This window comes from Cyprinodon tularosa, unplaced genomic scaffold, assembly GCF_016077235.1.
Source record: "Cyprinodon tularosa strain WSP-4 unplaced genomic scaffold, ASM1607723v1 ctg813, whole genome shotgun sequence".
NCBI lineage: Eukaryota > Metazoa > Chordata > Actinopteri > Cyprinodontiformes > Cyprinodontidae > Cyprinodon > Cyprinodon tularosa.
The window spans coordinates 278,437-300,726 of NW_024039578.1; the positions used below are offsets into that span (position 1 = coordinate 278,437).

Below are 22,290 nucleotides of genomic sequence, written 5' to 3' on the forward strand. Positions count from 1 at the left end.
TTATTCATAAAGCTCTTTAACGGGTGCTGAACAAGTAAAATCAAGGAGCATTTCACAAGAGGAAACACAAGAACAGCTTCAGAAACTATAAAAAAAAAAACTGATTTTAAAATAGTTTGGGAGGAAAGGGAGCATATTGGATCTAAAAAAGGAGATTGTTTCCAGGACAGCACAGTCAAAGGAAACTAATCAAATGTTAACTTTTTTAAAACAACTCTGGGTTTCAGCATTTTTACAATTTTTCTGGGATTTTATTCAAGATTTGTGGAGCAAAATAACAAAGCTGCTTCTCCATATCTAGTTCTACTTACGCAGAGCAGATGTGATCCAGGAGACCTGAGAGGTCTGCCTGTCGATCCACTGCCAACTAGTCTGTAATGTATTTTGGTCCTCAGATTTTAAGTGATTTCTAGACCAACAGAAGGATTTTAAAGTCCATTTTCAGAGATACAAGGAGCAAGAGGAAGGACTTTAGAACTGGGCTGATGTTCTCTACTTTCTTCTAGTGAGGACGCAGGCAGCAGCATCTGGATCGGCCGCAGCTGTCTGATCTTTTTTAGTTCTAGTGAGGACGCAGGCAGCAGCATCTGGATCAGCAGCAGCTGTCTGATCCACTTTCTAGGCAGACCTGTGGAGGCGCCGCTGCAGGGATCAATTCTACTAAAGATGAACAAAGCGGGAAGTAGTTTTTCAACATTCGTCCTTTAATCCTGGAGATGTTCTTCAGGTGATAGAAGGCCCACTTTGTTCCTGTGTCTATGAGCCTCTGAAGGTTCAGGTCTGAGTGCATCACTACACCCAGATTTCCAGCCTGATTCCTGCTTTCTAGCTGGATAATAAACTGAAGCTGTGTTCTAACTTTAAAAGCTCCAACTTAGTTACTTCTTTTTATTTAAAATTCATTGATTTGATATATTAGGATACTTTTATTAAAAAAAAAAACTATTAATCAAATTAAACTTTAAAAACATACGGTATTCTGCCATGGAACATATTAAATACATTCCATGAGGTTCTTGTTAAAACCTGGACTGAATTCTTTTTTTCTTAATGATCTGCATCACACCTTAGGTTGCAAACTGTCCTTTGAATAAAGACGTTTGCCTGTATTTAAATAAAAGTGTGCATCTAATTAAATTAAGTTTCAAGTGAGATGTTTACAAAATCGTTGAACAGAAAACATAAGGAGAAAACCAAAGGTCCTGTCAATGGAGGGTGGAGGAGCTGTTCCTTCTTCATGTTGAAGGATTTGATGACGCACTGCTGATATACATCATATTTAACTATTTATTATTAAACCTGACACAGAGCAGGCCAATTAAGTTTCCTTAAATCATAAGAAAATCTAAATCTTTGAGGTAAATATTAAAGAAAAGAAAATAGATTCAGCTGTTTATGAAAATGACATTTTTCCAATTCCAGTTAATAGAGCCACTAGAAAAGAAATGTTTCCAAGGACGTAGAGCATCAGCAGCAGAACACCCACCTGTGAAAAAGAAAATCCCAGTAAGTTCGGGAAATGTTAAGATTTGATCTTTATTTGATATTTGGTGTTTTGTCTTTTACCATATTTGACCCCGGAGGAGAGCCGCCATCTGTAATCAGAAACATGAGTCACAATTTAGTTTCAATTCAATTCAGTTTATTTCTAAAGCACCAATTCACATCATGTCATCTCAATGTACTTTCCAGTTCACCAGATCATCCAGTCAGATTGATTTAAAGTTTTCTATCTAAGGAAAACCAGCTGATTGCATCGACTCATTGACTTTTCAGCAATCCCTCACACTAAGCATGCTTGGAGCGACAGTGGAGAGGAAAAACTCCCTTTGAACAGGAAGAAACCTCCAGCAGAACCAGGCTCAGTGTTTGAGTGGCCATCTGCTGAGGCCCACTGGGGTTCAAGGAGACAGAAGCAGACATAGAAAAAGAAGCATAGATACAAAATGCAGCTATAAAAGGTGGGTCCGTCCAGGAAACACACAGCCAGGCAGACGAGCTCCGAGCCAGCTCCCATGTCAGAGGATGAAGAGAGCACATCCAGTTAGTCACAGTCAGAGAAACAGGACTACACTGAAAAACAGGCCAAGCTCCAACATCTAGAAACAAAGGTGTTGATGGCAGCAGCACAGCTGATATTTCTCTCCAGGATGGAGTCACAGCCAAACAGGAACAGACCAGATGAAGCTACTATGAGAAAAAGCAGAGAGAGCAGAACGTTAGAGATTGAACTAACAGATTCTGCAGAGTGGGAGAATAGAGATAGAATGAAGCAGAATGATGAAAAAGGGGTCCCTATGTCCTCCAGCAGTCTAAGCCTATAGCAGCATAACTATAGAGATAGATCAGGATAACCTGAGCCACTCTAACTAGAAGCTTTATCAAAAAGGAAAGTTTTAAGCCTAGCCTTAAAAGTAGACAGGGTGTCTGCCTCACGGACTAAAACTGGTAGTTGGTTCCACAGGAGAGGAGCCTGATAACTAAAAGATCTGCCTCCCATTCTACTTTTAGAAATTCTAAGAACCACTAGTAAACCTGCAGATTGAGAGCGAAGTGCTCTGTTAGGAACATAAGGAACAATCAGTTCTCTGATATCAGATGGAGCTTGGCCATTTAAGGCTTTATATGTGGGAAGGAGGATTCATGGTAAGCGTGGTGGGATGTTTTTCCACCCTCCCCACTCTGTGCACCAGGTGTAGCAAGAAGCAAGCTGTTGATTGGTGGGCGGGGCTCTATAGCTAAGCAGGCCTCTGCCAGGTACACGTGTCTTTATTTCCCCCTCATGTCGGCTGCCTAAGTGGCTGGTGTGCTTGATCCACTCATTTGAAATCCTAAGTGCCATTTGTTCCATCAGTAGCTGGGATTGTGGTTGGGCTTTGGTGTTATACCCGCCGTGTGTTTCGCAGCATTGCTCTGCCAGTGTTAGTGGCTGCAGCTGGAGGTTGTTGCAGCGTGCAGCTTCTATCTAGTCCTCACCTGCTGGTCCGTTTTCTCCCTGCTTAGGCTGTGTTTCCACTCCTGAGAAGCTATTTTAATTTACTTTACCTGAATATACAGGTTTTCAAATGGGTTTTCTGGTTTAGGGTTTTCTTGCAGCTGCAGCGCTTTGGACGCTGTCTTGTTTAGATGGTGTTTGTTTGTTTGCTTTCAACGAAACCTGTTGCTGTTTGGACAGGCGGAGCGAGCGGGCATGACTTCTCTGGCCCCATTGAAAGGCAGAGGAAATTGTTCCACTGTTTAAAATGCTTGCTTTTATTTTAATCTACTAATTTGTTTCATTTTGCATTGCATGTTTTGTTTGTTCATTTATTTTTTTTGAATAATTTTAATTGCCCTTATTTCCTATGAGCCTTTTTCTTTCCAGGGACCGAGTAGTAGGCCTGAAGCCGTGTTTTAACAACAATGTTTTAAAGAAATGCTTTGATGAATTTGTTTAAAGTATTGTTGACTATTCTGTGTTCTGGTGCATCTTCTTTGTGGGTCACAAGGATGAAGGTGATGAGGAAGATGTTTACCTGTTCTCAGCTTCCAGCTTCGATTCAGCTCCAACAGGCCGTAGAACAAAGCCTCCCAGCCGGCGAACCCCCCCATCACTTTTACCAGCCAGCGGTCCGTGGTTCCATCCATCATCTGAATACCCGTGAATATGGCCGCCACTGTGGGAGTTCGCACCACTTTTAACGTCTGGGTTGATGGTTTGGGCCTAAGATCTGGGTTTAAGCTGCAAAAAAACTCAAACACTCACCTGACAGAAGGTGAACAGATGCTGCAATGAAAGAATGTCCCCAGTTGAATAGAAACCTCCTAAAAACCATAAGATAAAATCAGTTCCAGGTAGGAAGATAATCTAACATTAGTTCTGGATCTTTTCTGGTTCCTTTAGGCTCAGCGTTCTGTTCAAGGCTGAATCAGAGAAGGAAGATCCACTAAAGCTGCATACAAGACCTGCAGCAGGGAGCAGAGGTGGTCAGGAGGTCCAATCAGCATCTGCATTTACTAAAAGCTGTTCTAACATTTATTTCTAACATAAAGTCAGAAATGATGTCTATAAAACCATAAGAGAAGATAATGTCTGTTCTGTTTATTGACCTATATTAAACAGAAACCCTAACAAGACAAAAAAGAAGGTGGGTACCAGCGGTGCTGTGGTCCACAACGCATCAGGGCCAGGGTGGGCTGAATCAGAGCTAAAATCAGGACCAGGCAACCCAACACAGAATGAGCTCCCTGCAAAGCACAAACACACCTTTAATCTGGAACAAAACAGCTGCAGAAGCAACACAACCATTTCCTTTATAAAGTGCATTGGTTTAGGTCTGCAGCTTAGTTTAGGTTCTGCTCGGTTTGGGTTTTGCTGCTTGGTGTAGGTTCTGTGAGAGAATCTTTCATCATCACATTGCTCAGATTCTGCAGCTTTGTTCCAATTCAGTTGTATTGGATAAAAATATAAATTTTGGGGGGGATTCATTTGTTTTTGTGAAATGTTAATCAAGATAAACTACAATTAATCAGCACAATGCAGTTTGGGTCTGGTTGCCTTGGTAACAGAGACTAAAAAAAGTTTCTAATTGCCCAGAATAGAAATTGAGACCCAGTTTTTCTCCAATAGCACTTCACTGACTGTAAAATACAACTAGTTTAAATATTTGGACACCAAACAAAAAGAAAAGCAGGTTGAACTCATAGGATGCCTCATAGTGCCATCTGTGCATGGAGCTTTGCTGCTGGATCAGACTCACCTCAGCCCAGCCATTCACGAATACGAAGGCAAGGACGAAAGCAGTGATGGTAGCTGCCACCGTGACGCTCATCACCGAAACATGGGCCTGCAGGAACAAACGTGATAAACAGCAGGCATCATGCAGAGCTCACTGCTCCGGCAATGTATGACTGGTTCTCCTATAACTCCATATTTATTTTTTATTTATTTTTTTTAATTAGGACAATGCACATTCATCAACATGTCAGCATAAAGCATCAATGTAAATATTCCAGAATTAGCACAACAGCTAATTTGCATCCGCTGTCCTAAGGCAGGTAAAAACAGTGAACATTAAACAAGACGCTACAGGAGAGAACAGAGTGGACACAAACAGGTAAGATGCCAATAACATAAAATCACAATAAAATGAGGTTAACTGGCCCATAGAAACAGATCAATTTACCTGTGATCACATGTCCGGTTAGTTTTCAACCAATGTTTCAAGGAGAATTTAAAACGTCTGTAGGTTTCACAGCCCCTAACATGAGCTGGCAGTGTGTTCCATAAATGCTCCTCTGATGGATGCAACCATTTGGCCAGATTTGGTCCTACGCCGCTGATCATTACAGTCTCCTCTGGTTAAAGCTCTAGTGTTTATTCTAGTAATGTTTTTTTTGCTTATAAAATCTGTTAGAGGAGGAGGAGCAAGTCCATTTAAAACTTTAAAAACAAGGCATGCATCCAGAAACATCTGATGACGTTTAAAGCCAACATCACTGCATCCCACAGAAATGAGCTGAAATCCTTCTGAACTGACTGATGCTGAGTTTCACTCACCACAAACCATAGATCTTTGCCAAACAGCTTCACTCCTTCGCCCGCACCTTTCAGGAATCGTGCTATCATCATTCCCAGTGGACCTGTGGTCATCCAGGCGATCAGCATCAGGGCGCCTGGAGAACAGTTTGACAGTTGAACAGTGGAGCAGGTCTGTCAACAATTCTTAATTCCAACATGAGAGACACTCAAGTAAGCGCTGACTTTATGTATGGAGTCAGAAATGGAGCAAATATTCAGACCCTTATCTCTTTGATTTTGTACGAAAAATAGACTTTAAACTACCTCAAAGGGCGTGTATCCCTTTGGTCATGTACAAAGAAAAAATGTTGTAAAATAAAAAATAAGTAATTAATTTGTTTTTTTCTGTTCTGTCTGTTTGATTTTTCTGTTAATAAACAGTTTGAATTTTTCTACTGGCTCTCTCCCCTGGGTCCATCTGTCCGGTTCTTGACAAAACGGCAGAGATGGCAAAAGTACTCACTTGCCGTACTTGAGTAAAAGTACAGATACTTGTGTTAAAAAATACTCTGGTAAAAGTGGAAGTACTGATTAAACTTCTTTACTCAAGTAAAAGTAACAAAGTACAGGCTTGTAAATTTACTTAAAGTATAAAAGTAGAAGTAGAAACCACTTTTTTCATGCCGTTGCCTACATTTTAAATGGATGTCTGCCAATAGGACTAGATCTCCGTTGTGTTCATTTGCAATCATCTCGTCGTCCATGCTACTATGCTAACGCCACCGCCACCAAGCTGCAATGATTTGCCGCCAATGAATACCGCCGAATCTGTCGATTCATCTTGTAGTGGTGCGTCAAATGCAACGTAGATTCCCATCCAATTAGAATGAATTTGGTATTGATGACGTGAAAAATAATAACGGTAACACCATTGAAATTATTCAAAACTAAAGTAACGAGACAATTTTTTAAAATGTAAGGAGTAGAAAGTACAGATATTTGTGTAAAAATGTAAGGAGTAGAAGTAAAAAGTCGCCATAAAAATAAGTAGTAAAGTAAAAATATCAGAAAAATCTACTTGAGTACAGTAACGAAGTATTTGTACTTCGTTACTTCCCATCTCTGCAAAACGGGGATAAACTGAAGGGATAAACGGCTACCGACAATGGGTATGCTGGTCTGACTGGGTATGCTCATCTGACAGAACACCATTTATGTCTATAGAGCAGACGGATGAGAACGGGGATGCAGCAGCTTGCTGGAAACAACACTGACCCTTGGATCTGTTAGCTGAGTCTTGGACCACTTATGCTACGTTCACACAGCAAACGCTTTGAGCAGCGGAAACAGCTGATTTACATGCATAGTCAATGGTTGCTGTGCGACAAAAGGTCCTGGATGCATCTAGAGCAGCAGGAGCAGAGCTTCACGAGTGTCTGAGCATTTGAGGCGTGCAGAAGCAGCAGCTGCTAGAGTTGGAAAAATGAAACTTTTCCTGCTCGATGCTGTATCGGACTGTTGTGGTGAAGAGGGAGCTGAGTCGGAGGGCAAAGCTTCCCATTTACCGATCGATCTACGTTCCCACCCTCACCTTTGTTCATGAGATCTGGGTAATGACCGAAATGACAAGATCGCAAATATAAGCGGCCAAAATTAGTTTCTTTTGCAGGGTGAGTGGGTGCGCCCTTCGAGATCGGGTGAGGAGCTGTTACCCGGGAGGAGCTCGGAGTAGAAACGTTGCTCCTCCACGTCAAAAGGAGGTTCCCGCCAGAGCAGCTTTAGGAAGTGTGTGTGGATCAGGAAATCTAGTTATCTCTGCATAAATTGCTGCCTCTGGGAACCAGCCCCAGATGAAGCGGGAGAAAATGGATGGATGTTGAAATCTGATTGCAAAATATCTTCGCTTTTATTATCCTGGTGCCAACAGGTGATAAAAACCCCCAAGAGGCGAGCGGGCCTGAGGCAGCTGCTGCTGGGGATTCCCAGTGACAGCGCAGCGCCGGTATGTGGGGGTCTGAGCGGCTCCCGCAGAGAAATAATCTTTGAAGGCAGGATGGTAATCTGGATGAACTGACTGTCCAGACCATGTAAATATAGCAAAGCAGCTCTCTGGCATTGAACACACTTTACTGGACGTCTGACCTTGATGTGGAAAAGCATAAACAATGAGGCAGCAAAAGCTTTTTGCTTTTCAAAGCGCTTCAGGTGTGAACTTAGCGTTAGGATGAGTCTGGGATCTGTTAGCACAGATCTGTGACCTATTAAGGTATCCATCTGACCTGTTAAGGTGACCTTTTGACCGTTTTAAGTTGAACCTTTAAGAGTTAGTCTTGGATCTGTTGGGTCTTGGAGTTGTTTTGGTTGTTACCAACAAACTCATGTGCTTCAGAGGCAGAAGATCAAATTTTTTTGGCAGCAAAGTCACTCAGCTGGGACTCACCGTGCGTTTGGATGATGTAGATGTTTCTGTCACTCTGGACAACAGCAGGGGAGGAAATCTGGAGCCTTTGCTTGCTGCTGAAAGTATCCTGATGCATCTGGATTATTCCTTCAAGACACACCCAGCAAACCCAGTCAGTACCAAAAGGTTTCTTAGAGCTAACAAGTCATCCCAGTTCCCAGGGAGCAGGACTCCCGTTGCACAGATATCTACACCAACAGATGTTCCTGATAAAGTCTTGCAGGCTGCAGCAAACATGGAGCTCTAAATGATTATGCTTCACAGTAGCAATTTGGATACTCTTCCCAATCCCTGGCATTTACTCCCAGGATCTCCTTACCATTGTGGCTGCTTCCATAGGCAAAGAGCAGGTAAAACAAGCTGCTATATCCTGAGCTCCTCTGAGTAGAGATCGGATTCCTGGAAGTGAAGGAACAGCTTAGAACCCCATTTTGACTTGAAGCTGTTACGTCCGACACGTTACCCTGTGAGAAAAATCTTAATCATTTTCATTTTATATGTATAGTCACTACAGGAGAGTTTATAAGAACAGTTCTCACTACTTTGTATAAGAGGTTATATAGGAGGTAATAAATGCTTCCACTGGTTTATGTGAGAGCTTTTCATTGATGTTTCTACAAGGTTTTCAGTACAGTATGTGGAAGACTTTAAATTTATATGTATATGGAAGTTAATTCTTATTTATGATTCTGGTGGCACCCCATAGGCCATGCCCTTTATGTCTATAGAGCAGATAGAAATGAGAAAGACAAAATTACCAGAGGCTGAACTTGTGGAGCTGTTCGTCCTGTAGAAAAGGCATGCTGGACCCCCGTCAACCCCTTCCTGTCGATGCCACAGATATAGATGTCATCATTTCCCTGAGAAAGGGGGGAGAAAGGGAGAAATTTATTTTCATAGCTTTCACTGTAAACGGTAAATATTGTTTATGACTACATGCGTGCTCGGGGTGTGGGACTGCTGGAGAGTCATCGACGAAATGCAAAACAAAATCATTGGGGCAAGCTCATTCAGGAGCAACATGTCGTGCAAGTCAACTACTGGATAAAATAAACTGGTTTTCCTTTACAGAAACCTTTAACCAACCTGACTGTATTGTCTCTGTAAACCATCAGGAGATGACACACGTTGTGAACTGGTGCTATGTAAATAAACTGCATTGAACTGAGTTAAAGGTGTTTTAACCTGTTGTAACATTTAGACATCACTCACTGTAAGGATTTTTTTTTTCTTTTGCACGATGACGCTTCTTATTTGTATTCTTAAAGTATTTCAGTCTTTAAAATACCACAACATGCACATAAAGTCAGTCTGATAGTATAATTTCCAAACAAATAAATCAGCTGCTTAGTTACAGAGTGCTTGAGGCCTTCTTACCAAAAAACTTTTCTTACTTTTCCATCAGTAAATGGAAAAGATGGTCACTGTTAGAAATCCAGTTCTGTGTGGGTTGTGTTTTTGTTTGTTTTCTCCCTCCACCACCAGGTGGCGCCCTGTTCTCGTTGGCCCTTCCACACACCTGCACCTGGTTGGCTCATTATCTGAGGACTCTTAAGCTGCTGACTGCCACTACCTCGACGCCAGAGTGTTTGCCGGTTTTAGGTACTCTAGCCAAGCTGAGTTTAGCTGAGTCTAACTGAGTCTTTGTCTCTCTGAGTTCTAACCTTGTTTTTTGTCTTTGCCTCTCGGCAGGAAGTCATCCTGCAAACTGGATGTTTGGCCTTCTCCCCCTGGAAGGATTGTTTGAGCTTTACATTGAGCAGGGGATGCAAACTGGATGTTTGGCCTTCTCCCCCTGGAAGGATTGTTTGAGCTTCACACTGAGCAGGGGATAAATCTGCACACGTACCATTCAAGTTCTCCTGGAAATCTAAGTGGCAGTCCGCTCCATTGCTCCTCAAGGAACCAACCTAACCAAAGTAAAACCTGTTCGCCCTCCAACGAGTCAACCAAGTTCTGGAATAACCCACACCGACTTGATTCTGGGAAGAACACCTTTTGGGAAACGTGAGTCCCGTTTCATTCTATGTTTTTGCAAGTCGGCGTTCAAGTTTCCCACAGAACCTGAACTTAACTCTGAACTTCCCTTTTCACTTCCAGTTCCGGTTCACAAGCTCTCCGAGTTACCCTGGATCCAATGCATCGTGTGTTTTCATTAAACCTGTGAAAGTTTAACTCTGGTTGTCTGAGTGGTTTCCTGCATGTGGGTCAGATCCCTTAAAAAGAACATGATAGTCGCACACATTAAGCCTGGTTCTGCTGGATGTTTCTTCCTGTTCAAAGGGAGTTTTTCCTCTCCACTGTTGCTACAAGCATGCTTAGTGTGAGGGAATCCTGAAGAGTCAATGACTCGATGCAATCAAGTCGTTTTCCTTAGTTAGAAAACTTTGAATCAATTTGACTGGTGAACTGTAAAGTGCCTTGAGATGAAATGTGTTTTGAATTGGCGCTATTTCTATAGCACATGTGAACAAGTGCACACATCGGCTGATACAAGAATTAAAGTCGGCATGGAAGAAAAAAATCCTTTTGCTGCTCATGATAAAGACTGAAAGCTTTAAGCAGAGTTGATCCTACCATCATTTGATCGTCTGAGAACCCAAAGGCCACATATCCATCAGCAGTTCCTGTCATCTCATAGCGGACAGCGGATCCCCCAGGAAGCACCTGAGCTGACATGAAGTAACACAGAGAACCGGTGGCTGGATCGCAGCCTGCAGGTCGACTGAAGCACACCTTCGAGTCACCACAGCCCGCGCTGGAGATGGTCTACACACAAACAGATAAATTCATTAAACTTTGACAGAGAACAAGCTGCTGCCTGGTTCAGAATTTATCTCTAAAATAGGACACAATGCGATAACTGTGGTGGTATTTGATCCGAAAGACGTCCACAAGGGAGTACCACAGGGATCTAAAACGGGTTCCCTTCTGTTCCTAATTTCTATAAACGAATTGGGACAGAATGTGTCTGAGGCGAATTAGCATTTTATGCAGATGACGCATTTATTTGTTACGCTGGAGCCAGGCCTACTGAGGCTACTGTTCTTGTAGAGTCAATAGTGCGTGTCCTAAAGAATGACTTAAAAAAAAACTGATAAAACTTTATTTATTATTAAACATTAATTCCCTCAGCAAAGTCATTGGTACTGGAGCTGGTACTTTGGAACCTCTGTTATAGACAATGAAGAAAAACCCCGGCAAACTACAGAGGAACAGAATAAAGAAATACAAGCAGTTCTAATTAACATTGTTAGTTTTAAGATTTTCTGTCCTGTTTGTTAGTTAAAACTCAGATCAAATCAAATCAGTAACAGCTTTTAAAGAGCTTTGCCACCTCTGGCTATCATCATGTGTTATTTTGTGTGAGCTAAATCAGCTGTCTGTCCTTTGTTCCAGGTCATGCTGCCTTTGCAGGCCCTGATAGGAGAACTTTTGTTTTCCTTTTCCTAAGACTTTATTTATGGTAAATGGTAAATGTCCTGTACTTATATAGCACCTTTATTCAAGTCAGCAGACTTTGCAATTCATTCACCCATTCACGCACACACTTATGGTGGCAAGCTACATGGTAGCCAAAGCTGCCCTGGGGCTCACTGACAGAAGCGGGGCTGGCGGCACCGGGCCCTCTGACCACCATCAGAAGACGATGCAGGTGAAGTGTCTTGTCCAAGGACACAATGACAATGAAAGTTGGAGTCGGGGCTTGAACCGTCAACCCTTCGATTTCAGGGCAAACTCCTACATCCAACGCCACTGTCGCCACTGTTAATGTTTCATCACTATATATAAACATTCATTCTCTCAGCAAAGTCATTGATATTTTACACAGTGTACTTCAATACCTCTTTATATAAAAGCATAGCAATGAATACTCTTAGCATTGTAATTAATTTTTTTCTTTGATGATCCCGACGTGTTTGTGTTTTCACATGTGCAAATGATTGGATGCTACGGATCGAAGTTCCAGGACAGATCGTGTAGTGACAGAATTACACCTCTCCCGCTCAGAGCTATATCACACAGCTTATTTATTACGAGTCATGGCTACTAGTCCCCCATCATCAGTAGCTCAGCTTACTAGCCTCCCTGGTTGTTCATGGCGGGCTCCGCTGTGGAGGAGCAGCTTATGAAAGAGGGCTGTAGCACGTCACACAGTAAGAAGGAGGGACCTGTAATGTGTGCTTGTTCAAATATTAAGGCTAAGTCCAAGGTTTCCCCAAACTCCTTACAGCAGATTAAAGCCTGGATTATGCTCAGAAATCAGGTCGTCTGCGTGTGTGTCAGAGCTAACGCAGATATGCCCCGCCCCTTCTGCAGAAACTCTTGTTCACCTCCCCAAAATTGTAGGTGACCGCAGAGAGGAGGCCTCTGATTGGTCGATTCTAAATCCCTTCTACACTATGCGTGTTTCCTGTTTGGAACCTTACCGGCTTGTTTTGTTTGTATGACCGCCATTTTGGAAAACGACTCTCTTCCAGCTCCAGTACCAATTATTTCTTCTATTTTTAGATTGATTGGCTGCATCTCAGTCAAAGTGCGCGTTGGTCCAGTCGCCATTGTTGTTGAATGACCTCCATAATGGTACAGAAATGCGCCACCCACCCCTAGCTAGTTCAGGATTGTCCCTCTTGCGTTGTGGCGTGGAATAACATAGCGCAGACCACGCTTCAAATTTGGGCATAAATCAAAAATATCTGCATCATACCTGCAACAAGCTAACTGCGACACACTGCTGCAGGAGTATAACCAGCCCTTTATATGTAATGCCAAGTTAACACTGACTATGGGGAAGCTGCAATGTGGGCGCTAAAAGCAGTGTTCTATAGTAACAAAGTAAAAATACTTCACTACTGTACTTAAGTATATTTTGAAGCACTTTATACTTTACACAATATTATATATTTATACAATACAAACTTAATTGCATACTTTTACTCCAATACATTTTCAATGGTTTAGTTACTAAGTAAAATAAAAAAACGAGCGAGGGAAACGTGTTTTGACCCCGCCTACTGACTACAAAGTCGGGTCTTGCCTGGGCTCGTTCATCAACACCAGGATACACCTTTTTCGCAAAGCCACTCTAAATGTATCCTACACTTGGTTGTTTATATTATTTTAAGTGAATTTAACCTTCGAAGTTTACCAAAATGTTAAAAAATGTAATTCAAACTGCACTACTTTTTACTTATACTTTTCACTACATTACTTGAGTACATATATTTTTACAGTAATTCTTATACTTAAGTACAAGCCATTTCAGATACTTTAAGACTTTTACTCAAGTAACATTTCAGTCAGTGACTTGGACTTTTACAAAAGTCATATTTTGGAGCGGTACTTATACTTTTACTTGACTCCAAGATTTCAATAGTTTACACAACACTGGCCAAAAGGATCTTAAAGTTTGATAACAACTGATAATGGGCTCAAATTTGACAAACAGATTAGCTCCGTTGTCAGCTCGAGCTTTTTCCAGCTCCGTCTTTTGGCCAAAGTCAAGTCTTTTCTCAGTCGGCAGGATCTTGAGAAGGCAATCCATGCTTTAATTAGTTCAAGACTGGAAAACTGCAGTTACTTACTTGTCTGAGATTTTAACTTTCCGCCATTGTGGCAGAGCTTTACGCTCCTCGGGTCAGCTTCTGCTAGAGGTCCCTAGGTCAAGACTCAAACAGTGGGGCGATCGTTCATTTTGCTGTCGCTGCTCCCAGACTGTGGAACAAACTACCCCCTGACATCCGCACCACTACTGACCTCAGCCTTTTAAAAAAAAAAGCTTAAAACCCACTTTTTTGTAATTAGCTTTTAATTCTGACTAGAATAATACTGTCTCTTAGATGTCGTCTTTCTGTGTGCTCCTATCTATGCCCCTCTGGAAGGCTTTTGATGTCCTTCAGCACTGCGCCAATACAGCACTTTTAATTGTATCTTGTATGTTTTATATGTGTTATGTATTGTTTTATGGCTTTGTTGTAAAGCACTTTGGGAACCATTTGGCTATTGTAAAGGGCTATACAAAGAAATTTTATTTGATTTGATTAAAGTCATTAAAGTCAACGTCTAAACAGCATAGCATGGATCCAGTTACTGAGCCCACTGCAGAAAATTCTGCAAAGTTTGGATTTTTGCAGGATGGCACAGAAGGCCCATGTAAAGAGCCTGGAGATACGCTAGATAAAGAGGAAGGAAAGAAGAAAAGAACCTGGTTGGTTGATTGGTCAGACAGTTCTGTGATCCCATCAGGTAAACAACTTGATAGTATCTTAAAGATGCTCAGTCTGCTTTAAAAACTCACTTGTGATTAAACTGACAGATCTAAAATCACCAGCAGTTTCAGAGCCGCTGGATTCAGGAACAGGATCTTCTAGGTATTGGACCAAGTTCCGATAATCAAAGACAGAGACAGGAATTCAGAGCTTCTATTCACAAGATGCAAGATGGTTACTTACATTATAGCCTGGGGTACTGGTGCTGTTATCATTTATTAGACTCAGAACTGGGCTTTTTACATCGACCCAGAAAGTCTTGTAACTCTCCACAAAGGAAGCGCTGCAGGGACAGGAAGAGACAAGCAGCAGTGAGTCAGACATTCCTGGACCAGAACACAGTAGAACCCGTCTCCTCCTTACTGGAACTGGACCGCCTCAATGCTTCCTACTGAGTCGGGTTTCCATTTCACCTGGATGTTGGTCTTGGTGGAGTCGGATGTGTGGGACACCGCTGCTTTCTGCGGAGAAACACAACCAGTTTTGGTCTGTTAGGTTCTGCAGCTCTGAGTTCAGTGTGGGATGTCGAACACTAGAACGGATCTCATGGAGAACATTTAACGAAGTGGGTTACCTCAAAATAAAGAACTAAGAATAATTATTATCCTCCAGGTTTACCTGAGTGAAGTTGGCCCCCCCACCTTCTTCAAATCAGACAAAATTAGTGTCAAACCTTTGTGCTACGTTTGTGCTGATTTGTGCAGCCACACTTTTTGTTTGTGCCGCTATCATTTAAAAGATATAAAGAGATGTTTCTAGAGGTCATCAAAGGTCAACCAGCCCCCCCACCTTCTTCAAATCAGACGAAATGGGTGACAATTAACTCAGCTCAGTTTGTGCTGTTTTGTGCAGCAAAAATTTTCATTTTTCATTTTTTTACAGTTTAAAATGATATAATCATAGGTTAGCAACTTATAATTTATATGAAATTCAGAGTTTCAGAATTAACAAATGTTCACTGACCTTTGATGGCTTCTACAAACAATCATTAATATCATTAAAATGATAGCAGTACAAAAAAAGTAAAATTTTAAAATATGCATTTTAAAAATTTTTATATATTTATTTTAAAAATGTTATATTTAAAATAAATGTTAAAATGTAAATATTTTTGTATGGCAAAACATGCAATAAATTCAATAATATTAATAATATTTTGTAGAAGCCATTAAAGGTCAGTTAACGTCTGCTTTAGCTGCACAAACGGAGCCGAGTTCATTGACACCCACTTTGCCTCATTTGAAGAAACATTTCTTTATATCTTTAAAATGGTAGCGGCACAGATGAAAATTTTTGCTGCACAAACGTTTGACACCAATTTTGTCTAATTTAAAGAAGGTGGGGGGGCTGGTTGACCTTTTGACCTTAACATTTTCATTAATATCTTCAAAGCCAAAGCAGCACAAACAAAAATTTCTGCTGCACAAACGGAGCTGAGTTAATTGTCACCCATTTCATCTGATTTAAAGAAGGTGGGGTTGATGACCTCTAGAAATATTTCTTTATATCTTTAAAATGATAGCGGCACAAACCAAAATGTTTGCTGCACAAACGTTTGACACTAATATTGTCTGATTAGAAGAAGGTGTGGGGCCAACTTCACTCAGGTTCCAGGTTTGCTGTCCAACCAGATCCAGGCTGTTCTAATCCTGTTATCACTGCCCTGCATGTTTTAGACGACTCCTCAGCAGCCAGTGAGTGCTGCAGATGGCAGATTCATTAAACTCAGCCGTGTGGCACCAAGGAGACGCCCAAAACATGCAGAGTCATGATAATTGAGGACAAGAATTTAGAACCTCTGTTATAAACAATGAAGAAAAAACCCCAGCAAACTACAGAGGACCAGAATAAAGAAATACAAGCTGTTCTAATTGAACATTGTTAGTTTTAACATTTTCTGTCCTGTTTGTTAGATTAAACTCAGATTGGCCGACCTGTTAAATATAAATCAGGATCCAGTAACAGTTTTTAAAGAGCTTTGCCGCCTCTGGCTATCATCATGTGTTATTTTGCGTGAGCTAAATCAGCTGTCTGTCCTTTGTTCCAGGTCACGCTGCCTCTGCAGGCCCTGATAGGAGAACTTTTGTTTTCCTTTTCCTACGACTCCAGCTTCAAACCGATATCTGTGTTTATCTCATCATGTCCTGTTTGTGTTGTTTATGACATCTTCTGCTGTGACAGAGGTAAAGAAAAGTTAGTGCACCTTTTGTTTAATCAGAACAGCTTTGATCTCTCTCTGTCTGTTCTTATTATTTCATAATTGACGTACCACTAAGATTATTTTTTTTGTTAACTGAATTTATTCAGGTAAAATCTTTCGCTTTTCCATTAGCAGCATTAAAATACTGCATTTTGAAATCCAAAATTTAATCCAGCTGAGTTAAACTAGTTGCTCCTGTGATGAAAGCAGCAGTTACTTGGGTGAAAACCTGACAGCTACCATATAGGAGGTAGTAGTTTGCTGCTCCACCCTCTCCCCGTGTAACTCCTGAGTGGAAAATCAGATTCTGCATATTCACATTTTGATCTCAGTGAATTTTGAGAAAAAATTATTTATTATGCTGCTCCAAATGTTGCCTACTTTTATCCATTATTTGTCTATTAACTAAACACCTAATAGTTCACAAAGCGTGACAACCATTCACACTTTACAGTTGCACCATGAGCAACTTTGGTGCAACTATCTGCAGCACCTCCTACATGGTAGCCGTCGTGTTTTGATCCGGCGTGGCCTAGTGGTTAGGGCATCGCGCCTGGAATCCAGCGATTCTTTATTTATTTATTTCGAACAGACAGTAAAAACAATCAAGAAAGAAAAAAAATTTGAATGAAACAAACTTAAGGATGAAAATATAAAACAAATTATTTTGCCCATGTGACATGCAAATTTTATATTTTCTGTTCGAAACGGAGCAGGTAGAAGATCCATCTTATAATGTCCTGCCCCTTTCCTACTTGTCAATTTATCATCAATTAACTGTGAAAACATCAAAAAACCAAAAAAAAAAAACACTTGTTTCCATTCCACATGATGTTTAGCCATGTACAATTATTTTAAGTACTATTTATGTCATTATAGACTATTAAACAGTCATCTTATATAGCATATTTTGAAATGAGCTCGGTTTTAATCAGTTTTTAAGATTGGTTTGCATTTATAATTTTTTTAAACTCGTCATTCAATCCATTCCAGACATTTACTCCACACACAGATAAACAAAAACTCTTCCTGGTTGTTCTAAAGTGTTGTTTTTTAAAGTATCCTTCACCTCTTAGATCATAACCCCCCTCTCTGTCACCAAACATTTCCTGTATATTGTGTGGAAGTTTTTGATTTCGGATTCTGGGTTGAACAATGGCCACATGCATCTCCCCAAGGGTATCGGTTAAAGGCAGGGAGTAAATTTTGATGCTCTGTAATTGTGACAATGTAATGAGAATAATTACGTTGGAAAAAAAAGAGCTGGTTACATGCAAGGTGGTTTGATTTAACCTGGTTTTCATTGTGTTTTCAAGGGTCACGGAAATTCTGAAAAACAAGGATAAATTAAAAAATACAAATGCTAAGAGGATATAAAATGGCAAAGCAAAAAAGGATTGAATTACTTTTTCATTTTTGTTATAGGGACAGGTATTAACAGTCAGATTTGTGAATTGTGGTTTTTAAATCGGAAATAGAATTTGAAAAAAAAAAAACATTTATTGCAGTATCCATCCATTCATACAGCTGGATGCTCCGTCTGGACCCAAACAGAGTGGCTATTTTCAGGTATATTTGTCTGATGATCACTCAGGAGCAAAAGCCTGAGGTCCCTCCTATAGCACACAAATATTCACCCATTTGTTCACACGCCGATGGTGGTGAGCTGCACTGCAGCCCTGGCTGCCCTGGGGCAGACTGGTAGAGCCACCTGACCCTAAACAGCAGGCAAAGCAGGTGAACGACTGAGACGGATGGAGGGGGGGGCTAGAACCATCAGCCCAAAGAAAGATCCACCATCACCAATGAACAGTGATGGGAGTAACGGCGTTGAAAGTAATGGCGTTACTAACGCCGTTACCTTGTTTTAGTAACGAGTAATCAAAATGATTACTTTGACTGTAACTATAACGCAGTTACCATTGCAGACACCCCGTTACTGCACGTTACTCAGGTCGCACAATTAACCTTTTTTTATTAAAGGACTCGCCTGGTCATGAGAGAGGGGAGGATGAGAATGGCTGATGTATAGTGAGATTCCGTCTGTCAGTTGGGTAGGTGGGTGTTTCTGCTGGCGGGTGTTAACGTACAGCACACACAGAGAGATGGAGAGTGAGGAGGACTCCTGCAGCAAAACAGCGTTTTCCAGATGGAAATACCGGTGTTACGTCGAGCTGCGTTTCCCCATCAGATACGGTTTCCCCTGCATCTCCGCACAGCGCAGGCGGCACGATACACTGCGCAAGCGACAGGAAACGCGCATGCTAGCCAAAGGCGCGCAACAGGCGCCCTGTGCTCGCACCACAGGAGAACTATGGAGAGCGTGAACGATCAAATGATAGCCTAGATGGTGAAAGGGAGAAACAGGATGGATGGATGGATGGATGGATGGATGGATGGATGGATGGATGGATGGATGGATGGATGGATGGATGGATGGATGGATGGATGGATGGATGGATGGATGGATGGATACGCTGCCTTTTCAACCTACTGTATTTTTTATTTTAAACATTATTTGATGGCCTTTGTGGCAGGGATGGAGATCCATATTTTATGTCACACGCAGAGTATAGATCTAGATAGATAGATGATAGATAGATAGATAGATAGATAGATAGATAGATAGATAGATAGATAGATAGATAGATAGATAGATAGATAGATAGATAGATAGATAGATGTTGCAGTATCTATAACAACCTAAACACACAGGATTTCAGAATTAGACATCCCCAGTTATTAATTTCATAAACTCACCAGATCTGAATGCCCTGTTAAAAACTTCACATGGCGTTCCCCCCTGATGTCATTTACGTTGAGTTGCAATAAATGCTAAACTCTCTGCAGGTTCTTGTCTTTGTCGTCCGCTCTATTCAGCTGGCTTTGGAAACACACGGCGAGAAGGTGGGGGCCGGGTGGTGAGGGTTACGGGGGCCAGAAACGCAAAAGTAACGCAATAGGTACTTGAACTAGTAACTAGTTACTTTTATTGTGGAGTAACTCAGTTAGTAACTCAGTTACTTTTTGGGAGAGGTAACTAGTAACTATAACTAATTACTTTTTCAAAGTAACGTGCCCAACACTGCCAATGAATGGATGAAGACAGCATTCAGAGTCCTGAAGCCAGAAACAGCTTCAATCGGACTCTTAAGCAAACACTGGAAGGCTGCAGAGATGCTGATAGAGACCAACGCTCTGTTAGATTATTAAACAGGTGAAATAAGACCTGAGGAGAACAACCCTTCGATTTAAGGAAACCAGAGTCCCAGAAACTGAATCTACCGCCGCCTTCAGCAGACCAGTGCCTCTTTATGTTGGTTCTTTGTATTTTTGTGTTAACCTACAGTAAAATGTGACAGTCTGGTGTCATGTTGCAGGTTTTCACCCGTTTTGTTTTCTGTTCAGTAGAAATATCCCCCTGAGAACCTTCATGTCTATAAAAAGGTTCAGGTTCCCTTAATTCAGCCCTTTGTGGATATAAGAACGTCTCAGTGATGATCAACCAGGCCAGTAAATATAAACTAATCGGATTAAGTCTGAATCCAGTAAAGGATCGGTCCAAATGCTTGTTCTGAACCTCGGTGTTCTAGTATCGTCAGCTTTTATGTCTGTTTAGGACCGGTTCCGCTGGTTTTTGTGAACTGGTTCAGGACGTTTTCAACTTACAGGTCTCTGGAAGCAGGTGAGGAGTCGGGCCGAGTCTGAGTCCACTACGAATGAGCCCACACCAGACTGCCCCCCCGGCTCTCTGGCTGCCAACAGGAAACCCATAAATGGACGGGAAGCTGGAGCCTGAAGAGAAACTGAAGGACAGAAAATCTGTCAATCCCTGAAATTATCTTCTCTATTCATAACAGAAAAACAAAGTGACTCCATCCTGGAGAGAAATATCTGCTGTGCTGCTGCCATAAACACCTTTGTTTCTAGATGTTGGAGCTTGGCCTGTTTTCCAGTGTAGTCCTGTTTCTCTGACTGTGACTAACTGGATGTGCTCTCTTCATCCTCTGACACGGGAGCTGGCTCGGAGCTCGTCTGCCTGGCTGTGTGTTTCCTGGACGGGGCCGCCTGTGGAGCTGGTTGACAGTTGACTTTTGTATCTATGCTTCTTTTTCTATGTCTGCTTCTGTCTCCTTGAACCCCAGTGGGCCTCAGCAGATGGCCGCTCACACTGAGCCTGGTTCTGCTGGAGGTTTCTTCCTGTTCAAAGGGAGTTTTTCCTCTCCACTGTCGCTACAAGCATGCTTAGTGTGAGGGATTGCTGAAGAGTCAATGAGTCGATGCAATCAGCTGGTTTTCCTTAGATAGAAAACTTTGAATCAATCTGACTGGATGATCTGGTGAACTGGAAAGTGACCTGAGATGACATGATGTGAATTTGGCGCTATAGAAATAAACTAAATTGAATTGAATGCTGCTGTTCTTTATCTATGAATATGAGTGTTTTGCTCATTTATTCTTCAGATTAATGTGATTATAGTAAACTTACCTGAAACTAGTTCAGCGCCTTATCGGTTTGTGGCAACTCCAATGAAAAATGATTAAATCTAAGAAATACATTCCAGTTGGTTCTTCTGTTTCTGTCTGCTAGAAAACCTCAGATATGAAGAGTTTAATTTTTCCTGGTTGAGGAACCAATCAGTGACTCACCTGTAACGTCCTCTCCTGGTCTGAAGCCGCTCTGCTTGACGCTGACGGTGAACGGGGATGCTGTGGTCTGAGGCGACCCAGCATGGTGGGGACTCATGTCCACGCAGCTGTCTGAGACCAAACCTGAGCTGAAGCACCAAACCACAGGAACGGCAGAGAGCAGAAGGAAGAGCTTCATGATCCGCTTCACATAGGGAGCCTGAGAAAAACAGGAACTCTGATGTTTTGTTTCCTTTAGAGGAGCAGCTGGAGGAGGGGAGGAGCAGGAGGTGTAATAAGATGATGGCAGGAGCAACACCTGCTCCAGGGAAGGACTCACAGGAAACTCCCAGTTCCAATTCTAGAGAAACCAGTAAACCAAGCAGCTTCCCCAGTGAAGGGCCACTTAGGGGCCCCTTGAGATCCTAAACCGTATAACGCAGCTTAGCCATCCTCCCTTCCCTGGTTGGGTGTTTGAGCCTGTGACTCTTAGAGACAAAATGAAGAAGTTTCAGAACTAAAATAAGACCTTTTCCCTGAACGGAAAGAGGAAAAGAGGCTGAATGACTCTAGGGAAAAGGTTTTAAAGATGACAGAAGGATGAATCCATCTATCAGCTCAGATTCATGATCAGATAGGAAAGAAAAATAGTTTCCAGACTGAAACTTTATGAAAACAAGTAGCCTCCTAATCCGGTGTTCTGCCAGATGAGCATACCCCATCAGACCAGCATACCTATAGGCAACATGCAAGATGTCAGATTTGTGTTCATCTCTTTTGTTTTGTACAAAAAATAGACTTTAAACTACCTCAACATGCGTTGACATGTACAAAAAAAGCAGTTTAAGGTCAGATTGCCATTCGCTTCAAAAAACACAAAAAAGTAAGTAATTAAATTGTACATGACTAAAGGGAAACAAGCCCTACATACAAAACTGAGGAGATACTGACTATGGGTATGCTGGTCTGACAGAACGCCGGTTCTGGTTTTTAAAGGAAAAGTCCTGAAATATTCAGAATCTAAACTTCAGAAAGTTCTTTAAATCTGAAATGATTCCATCCTGTTCAATAAATGATCAGTGTTTTTAATTCAGAGTAATTTTCATGTGAATGTGCTTTACTGGAGGCATCCATGTTTGTCAAAGAACACTACTGCCACCTACTGGTTAGTGACGTCACGGTGCGGTATCGGCTGTTGATCAAGTCCCAGTGCTGTATCTGGTGTTTGTCG

General features: G+C 41.6%; 1 protein-coding gene across 1 annotated transcript; it reads right to left on the reverse strand.

Moving 5' to 3' along the window:
* Positions 1-1,536: 1,536 nt before the first annotated feature.
* LOC119774454 (putative ferric-chelate reductase 1) lies at positions 1,537-21,475 on the reverse strand. The gene is made up of 14 exons (XM_038271975.1): positions 21,081-21,475; positions 20,100-20,236; positions 14,594-14,691; positions 14,414-14,513; positions 10,539-10,730; positions 8,720-8,821; positions 8,281-8,425; positions 7,941-8,048; positions 5,540-5,655; positions 4,740-4,826; positions 4,136-4,227; positions 3,746-3,804; positions 3,516-3,656; positions 1,537-1,595 (listed from the first exon to the last, which is right to left on the reverse strand). Exons 1-14 carry the CDS (start codon positions 21,256-21,258, stop codon positions 1,537-1,539), a joined length of 1,614 nt encoding a protein of 537 aa, XP_038127903.1. The 5' UTR covers positions 21,259-21,475.
* Between the last annotated feature and the right edge of the window lie 815 nt (positions 21,476-22,290).

Bases quoted from the DNA above. Each gene is read 5' to 3' on its own strand.
- LOC119774454 (XM_038271975.1), bottom strand. From the start codon at position 21,258: ATGAAGCTCTTCCTTCTGCTCTCTGCCGTTCCTGTGGTTTGGTGCTTC. The intron at 8,049-8,280 runs GTAAGGAGATCC...TGTGTCTTGAAG, and splicing joins CTATGGAAGCAGCCACAATG to GAATAATCCAGATGCATCAG. The intron at 3,657-3,745 runs GTGAGTGTTTGA...GAACTCCCACAG, and splicing joins ATCTGTTCACCTTCTGTCAG to TGGCGGCCATATTCACGGGT.